The sequence below is a fragment of the Chiloscyllium punctatum genome, chromosome 20 (genome assembly GCF_047496795.1).
Source record: "Chiloscyllium punctatum isolate Juve2018m chromosome 20, sChiPun1.3, whole genome shotgun sequence".
Taxonomy (NCBI): Eukaryota; Metazoa; Chordata; class Chondrichthyes; order Orectolobiformes; family Hemiscylliidae; genus Chiloscyllium; species Chiloscyllium punctatum.
In genome coordinates this window covers 43,288,468-43,308,961 of record NC_092758.1, presented here as the reverse complement: position 1 = coordinate 43,308,961, position 20,494 = coordinate 43,288,468, and the positions used below count along the sequence as shown (strand labels likewise).

The 20,494-nt window shown below is 38.8% G+C and overlaps 1 protein-coding gene across 2 annotated transcripts; it reads left to right on the top strand.

Moving 5' to 3' along the window:
* The first annotated feature begins 701 nt into the window (after window positions 1-701).
* LOC140492086 (eukaryotic translation initiation factor 4E-binding protein 3-like) lies at window positions 702-18,542 on the top strand. Of its 2 annotated transcripts, XM_072590794.1 has the most exons (4): window positions 702-825; window positions 918-1,076; window positions 7,622-7,798; window positions 17,876-18,542. In XM_072590794.1, exons 2-4 carry the CDS (start codon window positions 947-949, stop codon window positions 17,905-17,907), a joined length of 339 nt encoding a protein of 112 aa, XP_072446895.1. In that variant the 5' UTR covers window positions 702-825; window positions 918-946; the 3' UTR covers window positions 17,908-18,542. The 2 variants fall into 2 exon arrangements, with proteins under 2 accessions (XP_072446895.1, XP_072446894.1); XM_072590793.1 differs by lacking the exon at window positions 702-825 and having other exon boundaries at window positions 832-1,076.
* The last annotated feature ends 1,952 nt before the right edge of the window (window positions 18,543-20,494 follow it).

The window sequence follows — 20,494 nt, the reverse complement described above, 5'->3', positions numbered from 1 at the left end:
TCCCTGTATAAATGCAGCTCCAACAACCTGTACCACGTGGAAGGGCAACACAGCAGATGCATCGAAGCGCCACTGTTTGCAATAATTTAAGGTGGCAGGACATCCACTCTTTTCTAGATGAACTAGAGATGAGCAACCAATGTTGATTTTGCCAATCCCTTCAACATATAATGACAATGTTAGTTTAGAGATTCAAATCTTTATAAAACTCTTCATAACGCAGGTGACAGTAGTTTGAAGTTGGAGACCGTCTGAGCTTGACGGAGGTCGTCTTTTGTTTCTAAGAAACCACTCAGTTTTCAAGAGGAAAAACAATATAATTAAGAGTATATGTGATTGTTTCCTACTGCCTTCCTCATTTGTTAGAAGCAAACACCAGTACTCTGGCCAAAAGATTTTTTACTTGTTTGTTTGTTGACTTAATCCACGGCTTGTAAAACGGAGCGTGGCACCCTTTGCTGTGACAACTCAGGGCAGGGATAGGATTTCAAATGACCCTGCGATCCCAAATGAGTGCACGTCTGCATTCCTTCCATTTGCAAATTATACTAATACTGATTTAATATAAGCGCTTTTAAAGGAGACCTTGCCTGTAATGTGCCATTGGTGTTGAATCTCAAGTTCGCACAAAAGTGTTTTGGTAAATATTTATGCATTTAATATGGGAGAGGCTCGGCGCATCATGTGATCAGTTGAAGGCCTTTCTCGGAACTGTTTTTGCACACACTGTAAGCTGCTGTCTGTCAATTGGCGTCATGTCCGTCGTTTATCGACACTGAACCGAGCCACACGTGGTTAGACCGCAGCAGACGAAACCAGAACTCTGTAGGTTATGCTGTTGTGCACGTCTTTAGCTGTGCGTCTCTCCTAACTTTTGGCAGTGTTATTTTTATTTTTGTGACTTTTTTTTTCCCCAGGGGAAAAACCATCCAAAAAAAAGGTTGCCATGTCTACAAATTGCCATGCAAGCAAAAGCTGCCCGATCCCCACCAAAGTTCTGGTTAAGGATTTGTCCCAACTGCCTGACTTGTACAGCAGTACACCGGGCGGCACCTTGTTCTCCACCACCCCCGGAGGTAATGTAGCAAAGTGATACGGCAGCGGCACGGACAGTCTGCTGCTAGACGGGCATTTGTTATCTGTTGTTGCCGATTGAGTAAATGTTCACCAGGGTTTGAAACGAGTGTTTTAAGACGTGAGTTTCTATTTAATCTTGCCATCCTTACTCTAACCTGGTGCGAGAAAAGGACGAAATAAAAGTTCAATCGATCTTGCACTTGCCGTGCTTCTGGTGTAGCTTAAATCTGTGCAGTTTAGCTAAAATTAATTAGTTAAATTCAGGATTTGTGTGACTTGTGCAGTGTTGGTAAGTTCGAGCTCTCCTCGCCCATTGCCATGCGTCGCGCCGTATCACATGTCAGATCAGTCAGCGCGTAAACATTTTCAAGCATGATGCAAACTTTGTTTTTTTGAGAGTAGGTCTGTAACTCGAACTGAAAAGCCTTTTCTCATTGCATTTAAACACGATAAGGAGCATCTTCTTCGGTAGAAAATAAATGTCTTTTTCTTTCAGTGCTACTATCCCGTACCTGAATACTGAATTATTCGAAGCTAGGAAAAATTCAGGAAAAAAAATTAGTGAACATTGGAAGGGAAGTCGATTCACTTTTTGTACACTTCCAATCAGCTAGTTTTTGGAGCTGCAGTATTAGAACGAGTGATATTCCGGTGGTCGTGTGTAAACATCTAAATAAAATTAGAGTAGCAATTATTTTGTTCAGTGCTGGAGTGAAGTTAGTTCAGGAGATCGGATCGAACTTTGATCAACAGGCTTTATGCTAAACAGGCTGGAAGCGCAGAGGAGAATTTTAATGTGAGCTTTATTTCGAAACCATTACCGTGGAACGTAATGAAGGCAGATTAAGGTGATACAAATGGTTGCATATGTAAATGTATTTTTACCGAGAGAATCTAACTATTACCCCTTGATTTTCAATGGCATTACCACTTCACTGAATCCCCACTATCAACATCTGGAGTTTATCATTGACCAGAAGCTGACCTGGACTAGACATACATGTACTGTGGCTACAAGAGCAGGCCAAAAACTAGGAATGCTGCAGTGAGTAACTCGCCTGGCTCCCTTTCCATAAGGCGCAAGTCACCAAAATGATGGAATACTCCCCACTTGCCTGGATGAGTGCAGCTCCAACAATACTCAAGAAGCTTGGCAAGATCCTGGACAAAATTTATGTTACTGGATCTCTCATGCACAATAAGTGGAATTGCAGTATAGTAATATCACTATACTGTCTTATTCAGAGTGAATTCAGGAGTATTTGAAAACCTTGTTGTAACTTGTGCAAACTTTACAAATGGAGTTGTTTTGGATCCATATGTTGTAATGACTGCTTGATGGTGCGAGTTAGAGTCATGCAGGAAAATGTCTGGGACAAAGCACAATATCATCATCATGTTCCCTAGGAATGTAGATAATGAGAATTAGATTACAATATTAAATTTCGCTCTTATTCTAACTATTGCATTTTGAATAATTTGAAACAGGCCATTCAAGTTTATATTATTTTTGGATTTGTTAGATTCTTGTGAACAACCCACTTGTCCAAATGGGAACCAAAGGAAAATGAAATGAGCAGGAAATAACATGTTCCTGTTTATTGGGTTTGAAGTTGTAGTGCACACACATACTGGGGCAAAATGTGTTATGTTAATATACTATAAGAAGGCTGTTGAGATTTTGAGAGGCTAAAATGCAGGTTTACATAAATAAAATACAAAAATGTTAAACTTTTTTCATTTGATCAAGATAGATTGCAGATTAAGGGGTAAATATTTACATTTATAAATCTTCATCTCCAACAAGAGAAAATCTGTATTACAATCACTGAAGCTACCCCCCACTCCCCCCCCAAAAAAAATCAATGTCCTGGGGAGTACCATTGACCAGAACCTGAACTGGAGTAGACAAAGCAAATACTGTGGCTACAAGAGCAAGTCAGAGGGTAGGAATTCTGCAGTAACTCTCCTCCTGGTTTCCCAAAACCTGACAGCCAACCACCAGGCCCCAGTCAGGAGTGTGATGGAATACTCCCCAGTTGGCTGGATGAATGCTGCTCCAACAACACTCAAGCTTAACACCATCCAGAACAAAGCAGCCCACTTGATTGGCATATGTTCTTATTCAATGTCATAATTTTCAGCTGTTTCTATTTGTTTCTGTGTTAATATAACATAAGTTGAAACTTCTCTTTTTTTACAACTGTTACATGTAAGTGAGGAATAATAGCAAAAAAAACCTTGCGTGTATTTAGCACCGTGCACATCTTTAGGATGCCCCAAAGACTCATTAACTACGATGAATTGCTCTTGAATTCTAGTCTATGGTGTAACGTAGGAAAAATGACAGTGGGCACAACATAGTTGTTTCAGGTTGATGTTAATATTTTTCTCTTCACAATGTGAATTTGCTTATTGGTAATTGAACCTGAATAATATGCTATAGCAGGTAATGCATTTTAATGTACAATTTTGCAGTTCACTTCAAAACATTTTAAGTTACCCACAATTTTTTGCAGTGCGGTACCCTGTAACTTTGTCTCCATGCAATCTTTGTTATACATAAACATTTGGATTGCATTCTGTTTGTAGTTACAGGCCACATTTCTGCTTAGTCTGAGTTTGAGACCTATTATTTCACAGCAGTAAGAAATAGGAATTGTTCTGACTTTTAGGTAGATTAAGCAGGAAGAAACTAACTTTCTCAGACTTATAAGTATTATTGAAATACAAGATTAACTGCTTCAACCTAAAGCAAAAAAAAACAGAAAACCGACACAAACCACAATAAAGATAGAAATTTATAACCACAGAAAATTGTAACTTGTAATTATCATTTAAGTGAATATAGATCAAACCTCAAATTGAGCATTATTCCAACTACCACCCCATCTTACAGCAGGATAAAGAATTGATTTTTTTTAAAATGTCCGTATTGGAGTAATTCGGTAGCGAGTTGTGTTTTTCCAATGTGTGCCATGTTTTAATCAATAATGCACACAGCACAAGCCTGCTAAACATTGAAATTATGACAAGATAATTTAGTTTCTAAATACATGTGCAAAAGAGGGTCCTAAAACTATGCCAATATCAAATTTATATAAAACATACAATGTAAAGGTTACTTTTTTTGATCACTCGTTTTTAAAACCTAAGTTTTTAGAGGAAGTATCCGTGCCCACTTTCTTGGAAGTTGTTCACATCTGATTTTCCAGTGCAGTTTTTTAAAGCTTTCTTGGTAGACTAAATAACAGATGTTCTCCTCATTGTATTTACTGAATGCTGTTTTTATGACGGCACAAATGGTTTATTTTACTTTTGAAATATTTGAAAATTGTCAGTTGTCACTGGTATTTGGAAGTCTATTGTAAAGATTGATAGTGTAAAATCATCAAGTGGCTATAATTGTAAGTGTTAGGTATTGTTAAGCAGTTTTCTCTTTTTCTTGTCTAGTAGTGACTGATGCTATTAAGTCAGGACAATTGTTGTATTCTGATGTAAGGCATGTTACCTGCTAAAGTTTTATGGCTCTAACTCCTAGAATATAATATTCCCTAACTTTCAGTTTATGAGTTGGGGTTAACTGAAACTTGTTCATGTGCAAGTGTACCTACTGAGTTATCAGCTATTGGGAATTGCAAGCTTGTGGTTACAGTGTACTCTACTGTTCATGACTGTCAGGGCACTGAAATGCCTGTGAAAATAAAAAGAACATTTACTTTGTGTTCTCACTGGCATTGCACAATTACTCTGTGCAAAAACTGTACAGTTTATGAAAAGATAGATGATGTTATGAGAGGTCAGACTACTTAACATACAATGCCAGACAGTTTTGAGCAATGTTCAGTTCCATGTTGGGTTGTTAATCCTCCTGTGTTGTTCATTCTTTTACTCAGGGCATGAATTATATATGTGACTGTAGGAACACCCTATTTAAAATGCATGGCTTTGTCTTTCTTATGTGTGCTGATAAGGCATATCTCATGAGCTATGTGGATGATGCAAGCACTTTTCGTTGCTTTTCCTTCCTATTAAATGGAGTGAAAATAAATTGCATTACTTGTTTCTGACAGTTAACAACAAGGTGGCTCATCGTCAAGCAAGGCATTTGTAACATGTTTTATGTCATATTTTTTAAAGTTAATCAAATTAAATTGAATCTTTTAAAAACTCTTACGAAAGAGATTGTTCTTTCCATCTTTTTGTGAGTGAATATGCATGTGTTCACTTAATAGTCGTAACCTAAAGTAGCTTTCTTTAAAAGCAAATTGTTATGTGGTAGGAAATAATACAAGGCAATAAATGTTTTCATGCCATTTGATAGTTCAGTCATTTCAGATGTTGGCCCGCAATTGCATTTTAGATTTTGTGATCTTCAAGAAACAAAAGCTTCTCAGTGAAATTTTTAAAGAGCATTATTTTCTGGTAACCTGTATATAAAATGCACAGTTTTCCCAAGTATAAGGTCCAATGTTTTAGACCAGCATCAAAGTATAATTGTGACTTGTGATTGACAAAGTTGTGCACAGTTCCTTTGGTTCTGAAATGGGAAAGAAATTCTGATAAAATTCCTTTTTGTGCAGTTGTACATTTTTGTGTATGCTGTTTTATTGATTGACCTACAAAACAAAAACTGCAAATCCTTGGCATCCTTTTTAAGGAAATTCAAATCTTCCTCCTGTTCATCCCTTAGCCAACACCAGAACCATGCTAAGTAGTCTCTTATTACTTCTTTCCTATTTTGTCCCCACAAAAACAGTGCATTATAATACACTGTGTCCAATTATTTAAAAAAAGTAATTTAAATTAAAATATCACTCCGAACCACCCAAAGGAATCTTTTTAAATGTCATGACAGTGATAACGTTTGATATTCCATTCCGCATCACTTTCAGCCAGTATGCTGAACTTGTCATTTTGTAGAGCTATATAAGTATTCCAGTTCAATGCTCCCATTTTCTAATATGCAGCTTTTGATATTGATTGCAACTTGAAAGTGAAGACAGAAAAGGAACACAGAGCTTTAGTTTTTAATGCACATTTGTACAGCTTGTGATTGTTTAGTAATTTATGTAAGTTGATTGGATGAACTGGGTTTGTTTCATTTGGAAACAAGACGTTTGAGAAGACACTTGATAAAGGTGTTTATAACCATTAGGGATTTAGACAGAGCAGAAAGGCAGATTATTGCCTTTAGAAGTGCTGAAAACCAAAGGACATAATTGAGGTGATTTTACAGGATTGAAAAGCACCAAATCATGTTGGGTTGGAATACTTGAGAGGATGTTGAAGATGATTCAATCCTAGCTTTCAAAGGAAATTGGATAAGGAAAACAAATTCAGAGCTACCAGAAATGGGGCAGCTATGCTGTCTTTCCAGAGAACTGACATGGCTCAATAGGTCAAATACCCCTCTTCTGTGCTATAACTATTGTATAAGTTCAACCATGTGCAGGAGCAGGACTGTCTAAATATGCTGGAACCCATACTCAATACTTGAGCTAATTGGCATTTGTAAGCGCATTTCATTTGTTAGATAATCACCCAACTGCTAATCCTTTTGATATATTCTTCAGTTTTATATAGTTATGGATAATTGCTTTTGCATACAGTGCATTGTCATGTCTTTCTGCTACAACTACTGCAACTGTACGCAATAAGAAAAAGGACCATCTTTCAGCATGCCAGCCAAAAACTACATAAACCTTTCTTCTCAATTCTGAATAAGAACATACAAAACTTGATACATTATGTACAGCTACTATATCCATTAAGGTTTCTTTTTGCAATATTTGCAAGCCCAGTCAGTCTCTCAATTTAATTAATAGTTAGGACGTGAATGTATAGACTTGGAAAGTTTCAAGGTCAATACTTGTTCTGTATTTCAAACCTAAATCGAGGCTACTATTTGGTTATTTGAATCAATGTGGCTCAGTATTAGTTTCAGAATGAGAAAGATGTGGGTCCAAGTGTCTCTGGTGCTGAAAGAAATAATCTAAACTGATTTTTCAGTACAGTACGTAGGAGCGGCTATATTTTTGGATTTGTTGCTTTTTTTTTATTGAGCTACTAAACAAAGACCCCAGATCTTTGGCACCATTGTTAAGGAGAGCCAAGTCTTTCCCCTGTCCAGTGAACATCCATCCCTCAGCCAACACCAGAAACAGACTAAGTAGTTATTTATTTCTCCCCTCCTATTTTGCCGGCTACTATAACATACTGCAATTAAAGAAGTAATTTAGTGGCATTAGGCCAATTTGACATTGTAAAAGCTGTGACATCATTGAAAGTCATCTCTTTGCTATTAGTGTCAGCGTCTTTGAATGATGCAAGAATGAAATAATCTGTAGGAGTTGCTTCACATAATCAAGGTTTACGGATTTTAAAGAAATGACTCCTTTGCCATTGAATACGTAGTCAGGAAAGTTGTGGTAATAAGTATATCTCTCAAGGTGTATGATTGTCCATGTCATGAAGAATATTTCAATAAGTGAGCAAATATGAAAGAAAAAATAAACTAAATATTTTCACTGTTTAATGCCAGGTACACGGATTATCTATGGTCGCAAATTCTTGATGGAATGCAGAAATTCTCCACTTGCTCGGACACCACCATCCTATCTTCCTCAGATCCCAGGTGTAACTATGCCACAGCATTCAACTCTAGCCAAAGTTGAAGAACTCCAAGAACTTGAAACAGAGACCGAGAAAGAAACTCCAGGTGAGAATGAATCTCTTAAAAGGCTTTAGAAAACTTAAAATCAACTTTTTGAGTTTAGAGGCAAACAGTAGGAGAATATTTTTTTGAAACTCTTGCCACAATTAACTTTAGAGAATATTTTACCTTATTATTTCTTCAATTATAATGAAAAAGAAATCTTATTGAAGGTTATCAAAAGAAAAACGAAGTGATGAATGGTATAAAACAACAAATGGTAAAATCTAACGTCATCTACACATCCAGGCAATCTATAACTGGATCCTTCCTTTACAAGATAAAATGACCATTCTTCACTCAATTTGACTTCAGTCTTGTTAGATATCGGCCTTATTATCTACCTAGTATCTAGCTAAGTTTTGATTTAAATCTAATGTTATCATCTCGAGAAGGTCTTCCTGGCAATCTGTTGTGGCTACTAATTAGTCTGTAACAAATGCTTCCTGTGATTTGTCTTAATTGTGCACTTCACAACCAAGAATTGACGTCATCATGTCTTGACATCTCAGCAAATTTGGAAGTCTATGTTGAGTTTGTTTTGATCCTGTTTAGTATCCATCTTAAGATTCTTCCTGAATCTTCTCTTCATGAGTATGAAAAATCCTAGCTTATGTTTCCCTTAAGTTCATTTTCGTGACCTGTCTCCTTGCTGTTTTCTCCACTCTTAAGATCCCTGTGGAGAAAACAAAATCAAACTTTTAAAAACCAGTATAAACTGTGAATTGTCAGACAAATATTAAACATGTATGAGTTATCAATTAAATTGGTATTCTACGAAGTTGGATGGTATTTTTACTGGGCTGCCCACTCAGTAGATGTGACTCTAAACTTCAAATTGCATTCCAATTCCTTTAAAAGAGTAAGCCGCTGACTATCATCCAAAAATAGCTCCAAATTAATCACATTTCAGAGCCTGTTGTTGCAGCTCATTCCATACACATACTGCCCACTGTGAAAAAGTTGCCCCTTAGGAGCCTTTTAAATCTTTGCCCCCTCACCCTAAACCTATGCTGTCAAGTTCTGGACTCCCTCCAATCAAGGGAGAAGACCGTGTCTATTTACCCTGTCCATGCTACTCATGATTTCATAAACCTCTAAGGTCATCCCTCAGCCTCTGACGCTTCAGCCTATTCAGCCTCTCCCGATTAAACTCAAACCCTCCAGCCCTGGCAATATCCTTGTAAATCTTTTCTGAATGCTTTCAAGTTTCACAATATCCTTCCTAGAGAAGGTAGACCAGAGTTGCGTGCACTATTTTAAAAATGGCCTAACCAATGTCCTGTACAGCTGAAACATGACCTCCCAATTCCTATACTCAATGCTCTGACTAATAAAGGAAAGCATACTAAATGCGTTCTTCACTGTCCTATCTACATGATACTTTACTTTGAAAGAACTTTGAATCTGCAGTCCAAGGTCTCTGTTCAGCAACTCTACCCAGGACCTTTAGCATTAAGTGTATCAGTCCTGTTCTGATTTGCCTTTCCAAAATGCAGCACCTCGCATCTTTTCTAACTTTCCACTTCTCAGCCCATTGACCCAACTGATCAAGATCCCATTGTACTGAGGTAACCTTCTTCACTGTCCACTACACCTCCAATTTTGGTGTCATCTGCAAACTTACTAACTATAACCTCCTATATTCGCATCCATGTCATTGTATATAAATGATGAAATACTGTGGACCCAGCACCTTGTGGCCACACCAAACTAGTGTGTCTTGTGGCACACCACTGGTCACAGGCCTCTAGTCTGAAAACCCACCCTCCACTACCACCCTCTGTCTTCTATCTTCGAGCCAGTTCTCTATTCGAATAGCTCGTTCTCCCTGTGTTTGTCATGATCTAACCTTGCTAACCAGTATTCCATGAGGAACCTTGTTAAATGCCTTCCTGAAGTTCATTTAGATCACGTCCACTGCTCTGCCTCATCAATCCTCTTCGTTATTTCTTCAAAAACTCAAACTCTATCCCTAATTAGTCTTGTCTTGCCTATCCAGATACATGTAAATCCTGTCCCTCAGGATTCCCTTCAGCAACTTGTCCATCAGTGATGTCAGGCTCACCGGTCTGTAGTTCCCTTGCTTAGTTTACCCAAACATCGCGACATTGAGATCTTTTTTGGATAATTGGTGTTCGGATAACCAATGTTGCATTATATTTCCCCACATTCTATATCTTCCATGTCCTTCTCCACAGTGTAAACTGCTGAAAAATACCCGTTTAGTATCTCTCCCTTCTGCAGTTCCACACATAAGCTGTCTTGCTGATCTTTGAGGGGTCTAATTACCTCCCTCGTCACACTTTTGTCCTTAATGTATTAATAAAGTCCCTTTTGGATTCACCTTAACCCTATTTATCAAAGCTGTCTCATGTCCCCTTTTGCCCTCCTGATATCCCTCTGAAGTATACTCTTACTGCCTTTACACTCTTCTAAGGATCCCCTTGATCTCTGCTGTCTATACCTGACATATGCTTCCTCCTTTTTCTTGACCAAAACCTCAATTTCTTTAGTCATCCAGCATTCCCTACCAGCCTTGCCTTTCGCCCCAACAGGAACATACTGTCTCTGGACTCTCATTATCTCATTTTTGAAGACTTCTCTTTTTTAAACCATCCTTTTTCCCGCGAACATCTGCACCCAATCAACTTTTCAAAATTTTTGCCTAATACCATCAAAATTGGCCTCCCTCCAATTTAGAACTTTAACTTTCAGATCCTGTCTATCCTTTTCCATCACTATTTGAAAACTAATAGAATTATGGTCACTGGTCCCAAAGTGCTTCCCAGCTGAAACTTCAGTCACTTGCGCTGCCTTATTTCCTCAGAGTAGCTCAAGTTTCGCACCTTCTCTCGTAGCTATATCCACATACTGAATCAGAAAGATTTCTTGTATCACTTAACAAATTCCTTTACATCTAAACCCTTAATACTAGTCATATGGCACGGAAACAGACTCTTTGGTCAAACCAGTCCATGCTGACCATAATCCCAAACTAAACTTGTCCCATATCCTTCCAAATCTCTCATTCATGTACTTACGCAAATACCTTTTAAAAGTTGTAACTGTGCCTGCATCTACCACTTCCTCTGAAAATTCATTCTACCATGAACCACTTTCTGTATTTAAAAAGTTGCCCTTCCTTTCTTTTTTAAATCTTTCTGCCCTCACCTTAAAAATATGTCCCCTAGTCTTGAATTCCCCGACCATAGGCAAAAGACACCTTATCTATACCCCTCATGACTTTAAAAGCCTCTATAAGGTCACCTTTCACACACCTACGTACCAGTGAAAAAGTCCCAGCATTCGAGCCTCTCCCTATAACTCAAACCTTTCATTCCCAACAACATCCTGGTAAAGCTTTTCTGAACCCTCTCCAGCTTGATAAGGTCTGAGCAATGAAAGCAAGCATGCCAAACACCGCCTTATTCAGCTTGTCTATATGTGACGCAAACTTCAAAGTATTATGTACCTGAACTCCAAGGTCTCTCTGTTCCACAACATACCCAAGGCCATATTTTTAATTGTATGAGTCCTGTCCCTGTTTGTTTTACCAAAATGTAATGCTTGCTCACATTTATCCAAATTAAACTCCAACCGCCACTCCTCAGCCTATTGGCCCACTCAATCATAGAACAAAGAACAGTACAGCACAGTACAGGCCCTTCGGCCCTCGATGTTGCACCGACCTGTCATACCAATCTGAAGCCCATCTAACCTATACTATTCCATGTACGTCCATATGCTTGTCCATTGACGACTTAAATGGACTTAAAGTTGGCGAATCTCCTACCGTTGCAGGCAAAGCATTCCATACCCTTACTACTCTCTGAGTAAAGAAACTACCTCTGACATCTGTCCTATATCTATCACCCTTCAATTTAAATCTATGCCCCCTCATGCTCGCCGTCACCAATCTTGGAAAAAGGCTCTCCCTGTCCACCCTATCTAACCCTCTGATTATCTTATATGTCTCTATTAAGTCACCTCTCAACCACCTTCTTTCTAACTAAAACAGCCTCAAGTCCCTCAGCCTTTCCTCGTAAGACCTTCCCTCCATACCAGGCAACATCCTAGTAAATCTCTTCTGCACCCTCTCCAAAGCTTCCACATACTCCTTTATAATGCGGTGACCAGAACTGTACACAATACTCCAAGTGCGGCCGCATTAGAGTTTTGTACAGCTGTAGCATAACCTCATGGTTCCAGAACTTGATTCCTCTATTAATAAAAGCTAAAATCAACCTCCTTGTAATCTTACATAATATGATTAATATCTGAGGGGTCTACATGTAAATAACTAAATCACCTAAACAAGACAGTGATTTAGTTTTGAATGATTTATGTGCATAAAGTTATACCTGAGACATAAAGACAGAAATATAATTTACAATTACAACCATACCTCTCCAAAAGGATTCACAGTGAAGTGATCCTTGATTCTCTGATTGCTCCAAAGATCCTGTTGCTTGCTTGATTGTTCTGTGAAGAGTCAGAGGATGGTGAGAGGAGGAACGGTTTGTGGATGAAAATATGTCTGAAAAAAAAATCCACACCAAAACTTGCTCTGAGCATAGCTCCAACATGCCTTGGCATAGCTGACCCCAGACCCCCAACCCACTTAAAATCTGAATGGGAGTACATTAAAAAAAAAATTAGTGGGATGGACTTCTGCCAGAACAAACAAACCTCTGCATGGTTTAATGTTGTCACATGTAGAGAATTTGGCTGCACTATGATGCAGATTTAGAATCTTAAGGATGTGGGGAATATAAATGTAAACTAAGCCTCTGATCCCAAATAGATTTCAGTCCACTCAATAATAACCAAACTTATTTATGCAGCACCTTAAGTGTAATAAAATATTCAAAGGTGCCTCACAGGAGCATTTTAAAACTAAATTTAACACTGATCATAATTTGAAAGGGAAGTAAATTTGAAGGACTGTTGTAGAGCAAGAGAAGTGGAGAGATTTAGGGAGGGAATTCCAAACCTTAAGCACTTAACATGGTGCAGTGATTAAAATTGGAATGTTGAAGGACCAAAATTAGAGGGCAGATACGTGAGACGGTTCAGGGGCTTGCAGGCAATACGGACTTCGGGAGGGGCGAGGCAATTGAGGAATGAGAAAACAATTATTTTGGTATGCATTGTGGTCAGAAGCTCATCTCTGAATCAAATATGGTTATAGTCAGATTCAGCCTTTGAACCTGGGTCCTTGGTGCTGTGAGATAGCGGTGCTAAACTCTGTGCTACTGTGCCACCAAATCCTTGGGGGTCCTCTGAGGTAACGGTGGATATTGTTCGTAATGCTGGTTAGAGGAGTCTCAGCCAGTAAGACAGCAAGTCAAGAGGTATTGGTGAAGGATGGTCAAAGGTCATTGTGAACAGTAAGGAGAGGGAGAGACTTCATCTTTGTCTGAATCCTGTTGGGGCTGTCGTTAGTGCTTTGGCAAGACCTGCATTTTCCACTCTGACAGGATGGAAATCTGAATGAAGGAATTTAGATAAGATCCAGGAAAGATGGCAAAGGATTTATGAGGCTACAACATGTAGGTAGAGGCCATTTGGCCCATGAAGTCTGCACGAACCCTCCAAAGAGCATCCCACCCAGAGCCACATCCCTCACTCTATCCCCATAACACCACATCTATCGTGGACTTTAGAAAGGAGAGGGAGGCTGGGAGAGAGCAGTAATGTACAAAAACGAAGGAGTTGAGGGTTTGAGTTTTTGAAGAATGGAAAGCTGATAGCAGGTTTAAAGGAGATGACTACAGTACCTGAGGGGAGATAATCATTAACAGTATCAGCTAACATACATCACAAAAAGCTATGTGACCAGCAGATTAGTGGGAAAATGGTTGAGGAAACACAGTTTAATGGAAAAGATTAACTTGATGAAGACTTGGTATGGAGTGTGGGCTGTGGGAGACAAACTTAAAAAAAAAAGAGAGTTCAGGGCTATGAGATCAGCCTGACTTGGAGTAAGTTTAGTCCAGTGGTAGTGAAATGCTGTACAAGAAAAGTTTTCCTTTTGCACTATTCTGTTTTGTGCAGAAAGTTCTTAAAACATAAAATATGTTTTTAAGATTGATAATTTTTTAATACTCTGGCATATTTCATTCATATCATTGGTTGTTTGTAGTTTTTACACTCATGATAGTCACATGTATCAAATGATTTCATATGACTTGGAACCTTGTTTTGAAGTGCTTGATTAACAGAGTCATGGGGAAAGGTTAAAGTCTGCAAGTTGATATTTATAGTGGGTGTGTGAGCTGCAGCCTGTGCAGTAAACATTTCAGAACTGATCGTTGTACCTCAACTACAGTTAAAATTTAACAGATTTATTACAGTCAATCAAGGTTTTAATATTGCTACTTTCATTCTACAGCTGGTCATTTTGCTTCAAATGGGATGTTGATGCAAGAAGAACAGCAACAGCAACAACAACTTGTACTTGTATATCACCTTAGCATTGTAAAATGACCCAAAGCACTTCACAGGAACATTATAAAACAAAGTTTGATGCTATTCTACTGAGGAAAATATTGGTGCAGTTGGCCAAAGATTTAGTCAAAGAATTAGGTTTGAAGTAGCATCTTAAATAAGGAAAGAGAGGTGGAGATGATTGATAAGCACAAGTCTTTTGCAGCTGAAGACAAGCCACAAATAATGATCCGATTAAAATCAGGATGCCCAAGAAGTCCGAAGTAGAGGAGTGCAGCAAATTTGTAGGGTTTGGACTGGAGGAACTTACAGCATTTTCGGGCTTTGGTAGCTGAAGACACAGCCACCAATGATGGAATGATGAAAATCAGTAACACTTAAGAAACCAGAATTGCAGAAATTCTGTTCTAAGGAAGGATCACTGCACCTGAAACTTTTAACTCTGATTTCTTTTCACAGATGCTGCCAGACCTGCTGAGCTTATCCAGCAACTTCTGCTTTTGTTTCTGATTTTCGGCAACCACAGTACTTTTGGTTTTGCAGAAATATCTTGACAGGTTGTCAGGCTGATGGACACTCCAGCAATAGGGTGTGCCAAAACCATGCAAGGATTTATAAGTGAATTTAAAAATTGAAATGTTGCTTAACCAATGCAGGTCAGCAAGCTTAGGGGTTAGGGGTGAAAAGACCTGCAGGATGCAGACTACAGTTTTGGATGACCTTGAGTTTATGGAGAGTAGATCTTGGAAAAGCAGCCATGAGTGCCTTTGCAGAAGTTTCAGTTTATCCAGTATTGGATGTTGGACCATCAGTGTGACAGTTTAATGATAGTGAAAGGGTCAAGAGAGGTGGATTTAAGGTGAAACAGGGTGTTGTCAGTGGTCACGTGGAAACTGCTGCTATGTTTTAGAATGATATTACTGAGGGACATTATGTAGATCAAAAATAGGGAGTTTCCAAAGACAAATCCTCGGGGTCACCAGAGGTTATGGTGCAGACATGGGAAGAGAAGCCTTTGCAGCCAGTTCCCTGTTACAAGACAGATAAGAATAGAATAGGTAAGTGCTATCCCACATAGTTGGAAGTCAGTGGACAGGCATTAGAATGGAATGGAGTGGTCAGCACTATTAAAAGCTGCAGACAGTCCAGGAAGGTTGAAGAGGTACTCTTTTACTCAAGTTTATGTGGCTTTGCTCAGAACATTCTCAGTGCTGTGATGGGCAAAAGCCGAAATGAAGGATTCAGACATGAAGTTCCAAGAAGGATGAGCATGGTCAGGAAGACAACAGAATTGCTTTAATTAGCACCTGTTGGCATCTGACTATAGTATTCCTGGTCACCGTCTAAAACATTTGCTGTTTTGTTCAGTAAATTACAGAACATGTTCAGATTTTTGTAAGCATCATATGTCTCTAGAAATTAAATTTATGTCCTTCATTACACTTTCTCCCGTTTAGCAAATCTTAGCAGGAGTTATACACTTAATGGTAAGGTCTGAGGGATTGTTGCTGAAAAAAAGAGACTTTGGATTACAGATTCATAACTCCTTGAAAGTGGAGTCGCAGATAGATAGGATAGTGAAGAAGGCTTTATCGGTCAGAGTATTGAGTACAGGAGTTGGGAGGTCATGTTACGGCTGTGCAGGACATTGGTTAGGCCACTGTTGGATTATTGCGTGCAGTTCTGGTCTCCTTCCTATCGGAAAGATGTTGTGAAACTTGAAAGGGTTCAGAAAAGATTTACAAAGATGTTGCCAGGGTCGGAGGATTTGTGCTATAGAGAGAGGCTGAACAGGCTGGGGCTGTTTTCCCTGGAGTGTTGGAGGCTGAGGGGTGACCTTATAGAGGTTTACAAAATTGAGGGGCATGGATAGGATAAATAGACAAAGTCTTTTCCCTGGGGTGGGGGAGTTCAGAACTAGGGGACATAGGTTTAGGGTGAGAGGGGAAAGATGTAAAAGGGACCAAAGGAGCAATTTTTTCAGGCAGAGGGTGGTGGAATGGGCTGCCAGAAGATGTGGTGGAGGCTGGTATTGCAACATTTTAAAAGGCATTTGGATGGGTATATGAATAGGAAGGGTTTGGAGGGATATGGGTTGGGTACTGGCAGGTGGGACTAGATTGGTTTGGGATATCTGGACGGCTTGGACCGAAGGGTCTGTTTCTGTGCTGTACATCTCTATGACAGGAATTTCTTTCTAGAAAGTACAGGTCTCAACAATTTGTTGTGCAAAAGAACTTTTTTTAAAAATGTACTCATACTAAATGTATCCAAGTCATTATAAAAACTAAAGTATCAATGTAATTATTTTATCATTGCTGTAATTTGTGCTCTGGTTCAAAAGACAAGTGTGCAATCCAGAATGAAAGTCTCTTGGACTGCCCCTACCCAGAGTAGTAAGTTTCAGATTCAAGTCCTACCTGCACCAAACATACCTGAACAGATTAGTGAAAAATACCTGCAACCCAGAACGGTATTCAGTGAGGCTAGGACGCTTCCAGGATAGTTTCCAAATTAGTCATAGAGGAAAACACTCGGGTTCAAAAAAAAACTACAGTGTGATTGGAATGATGATCAGAAAGGTAGGTCGGAAATTAGGCTGGTTTCCTAATGGTGATGTAGTGATCATCCTAAGAGGTGCAAGGACCTTGAAAATCTCCTGCCTTTAATGTTAAGTTTCAGTAAGAAGAACAACTTGTGGGAGGAGATACCAGAGGATGATTAATTCCAGTGCACTAAACCCAACAGAGTGGGGAAGGGAGAGGTGAAAGAGAATTGATGCACATGCATGTAAAACATTGTTTTCTAAAGAAAACACCACTAATATATTGGGGTGACCACAACCAATGCAGGCTTAAATACTGCTGTGATGCATTTAATTCTTAACCTGCCAACTAATCAAAAGCTAATAACTTGCAGCCAGTGATTTTCATTTGCTTATGTTAGTGCAATTAAGATAAACCTATGTGCAAAGCAGTTGTTTTCTCTTTGTACACTTTAAGATGTTCCCAAAGCTTTTGCATGTGCTGAGTGTTTTTCATTTTGGTTTCCAATAATCTGCTGATGAAATATAAGCTGTTGACAGTTGCTATTTTAACTGAGGACATGATGCTACTGCTTATCTTTATCAACCAAAGAAAACATGTTGTTTCATGTGCTGTAGAGGTTTCATTTAAGCAGAGCTGAAATCAGCTGCTTGAGCATTGCTTGGAATAGAATGTGCTATCCAATGTCCAGCATTTAGGGTTTTGTTCAAACAAGATATTCTATAAAAATAAAATTAAGATTCAGTATTTGAATTTCTGAGGTTAAATTTATCCATTTACAGAGATGGAGACATGATCTGACCTGAACCAAAGTGAAAATTTTGAGCTGGAAATGCCATTTGTGGAAATGCAGTTTGGGAAGTCTGTGCTCCCCAAATATGATGTTTGGAAGATTAAGCAAAGTGAATGAAGCTTTCATTTGGAAAAAAAAAACATAAAGTTGAGCAATTTCATGCAGCCCCCTATTTTGTCATTTGAAATTGTCATTTTTAAGTCTTTGAACCATTCAAATGATGCTAAAGACTTGAGGGCTGACTTCAGACCGAGAGCAAACAACTAATCTTCTCTTGTTTTCAATTTCTAGCTGATGATGCTCAATTTGAAATGGATATTTAAGCTCTCTCCTGGATGAAGAGGACTGTTCTCTTGACAGAAACATTTTTGTTTATTGAGGAGAAATTATTCTGAAAAGTTGTGAAGCTGATGTCTTCAGTAATGGAAGTGTAATACTTTGTACATTCACTGATTTACAGTTGGGGAAGGGATGACTGAATTGGTGCTTGTTATTTCATGCTGCTTTTCTGCAGGAGATCTTGTAAATTTGTCTTTGGTTACAAGTTTGGATTAATGGTTTCCAGATAAAGTGTTGACTTGGTCTTTAATTCCATTTTACTGACTTTATAAGTTTTTATCTGACTGTAAAGAATCCAGTAGCCCATTATCATCTTGCAGCAATAAGAATGATGACTAGCTGTATCTGGTGTGTTGATTTTAATCATTCAAAATTCACCCTATCTTCTCTAGCAGTTCTAACTATAATATGCTGCAGTGGGCTTTGCTGTGAATCAGCAACAGCAGGGGCAATGGGTGATGTATTGATTCTCCTGTTAATTCTGGAAGTTTCTTTATGATAGTAATTTGACTGCTGACCTCAGTAAGGATGCTACATTATTATCTCCTTGTAACTGATACTCTTATGTAAACTACATTTATGCACAAACTGTAAATAAAGAAAAACAAACTTACATTTACTTAACATCTTTAATAACTACAGAATATCCTAGAGTGCATTACTATCAATGAAGTTCCTTTAGGAAAATGGTCACTATTGTTACAAAGGCAACTTGTTTGTCATAAACTCACTGCTGTTTCTTTTGATGCTATCAACTTCATGGCTTGGCGAATCGATTCTTGACAGTTAATAGTTCAGTTGCTCATTCCTTCTCATTAATGGGGTTCCTTGATCAAACACACAGCTGTGCTTGATGCCAACACACATAATTCAGATTTTAATCCTATTATCTGCATCCTGTTAAATTGGATTGGTAAATTTTTTTTTATAAACATTTGTCAGCCTGATCTAATGCCAGTCAAAGAATTAAAGTTGAATCTCAGTATTAAATAGCAGCATTGGAAAACGCATATACTTTTTTATTCATATTGCAAAACTAATGTTTGAAGCAAAAGAAAACCTTTTATAGTTCATAGTCATAGAACACTGAAACAGATCCTTCGGTCCAACCAGTCCATGTTGAACATAATCCCAAACTAGTCCTACTTGCCTGCTCCTGGCTCATATCCCTCCAAAACTTTCTATTCACGTGCTTATCCAAATGTCTTTGAAATGTTGTAATTGTACCCACATCCACCACTTTCTCAGGAAGTTCATTCCACATGGGAAGCCCACCTGCTTTGTCAAAAATTTGCTTCATGTCTTTAAATTTCTCTCCTCTCACCTTTTTAAAAATATGCCCCCTATCTTGAAATCTCCCATTTTAGGAAAAGCCACGACCATTAACTCTATCTATACCTCCTTATTTTATAATCTTCTATCAGATTGCCTCTCAATCTCCTATGCTCCAATGAAAAAAAGTCCCAGCCAACCAGCCTATCTTTATAACTCAAACCTTCCATACCTGGCAGCATCCTGGTAAACCTGAATTCTTTCCAGCAGCATGATGATCTTCCTATAACTAGACATAGTATTCCAGAAGAGGTCTCACCAATGTTCTGTGTATAACCTCAACATGACTTCCTAACTCCTTTATTCACAATGAATGCAAGCACGCTAAATACTTTTTTAGCCACCTTGTCTATATGTGATACAAATTTAAAAGAATTATGTAACTACTCCCCTCAGTCCCTCTTCTACGAAACTACCCAAGGCTCTACTATTAATGGTGTAAGCGCTACCCTTGTTTGTTGGCACTACCCTTGCACTTTGGCAAAAAGAATAAAAGCACAGACTACTTTCTAAACGGTGAGAAAATTCGTAAAGCCAAAGTACAAAGGGATCTGGGAGTGCTAGTCGAGGATTCTCTAAAGGTCAACATGCAGGTTGAGTCCGTGATTAAGAAAGCGAACGCAATGGTGTCACTTATCTCAAGAGGGTTGGAATATAAAAGCACCGTTGTGCTACTGAGACTTTATAAAGCTCTGGTTAGGCCCCATTTGGAGTACTGTGTCCAGTTTTGGTCCCCACACCTCAGGAAGGACATACTGGCACTGGAACGTGTCCAGCGGAGATTCACACGGATGATCCCTGGAATGGTTAGTCTAACATATGAGGAATGGCTGAGGATCCTGGGATTGTATTCATTGGAGTTTAGAAGATTAAGGGGAGACTTAATGGAGACGTACAAGATAATACATGGCTTGGAAAGGGTGGACGCTAGGAAATTGTTTCCGTTAGGTGAGGAGACTCGGACCTGTGGACACAGCCTTAAAATTAGAGGGGGTCAATTCAGAACAGAAATGCGGAGACATTTCTTCAGCCAGAGAGTGGTGGGCCTGTGGAATGCATTGCCGCAGAGTGCAGTGGAGGCCGGGACGCTAAATATCTTCAAGGCAGAGATTGATAGATTCTTGTTGTCTCGAGGAATTAAGGGCTACAGGGAGAATGCGGGTAAGTGGAGTTGAAATGCCCATCAGCCATGATTGAATGGCGGAGTGGACTCGATGGGCCGAATGGCCTTACTTCCAC

Excerpts from the sequence above, each read along its gene's own strand:
- LOC140492086 (XM_072590794.1), top strand. The coding sequence starts at position 947 with ATGTCTACAAATTGCCATGCAAGCAAAAGCTGCCCGATCCCCACCAAA. Across the intron at positions 1,077-7,621 it reads GTTCTCCACCACCCCCGGAG|GTACACGGATTATCTATGGT; the intron begins GTAATGTAGCAA and ends GTTTAATGCCAG. Across the intron at positions 7,799-17,875 it reads GACCGAGAAAGAAACTCCAG|CTGATGATGCTCAATTTGAA; the intron begins GTGAGAATGAAT and ends TTCAATTTCTAG.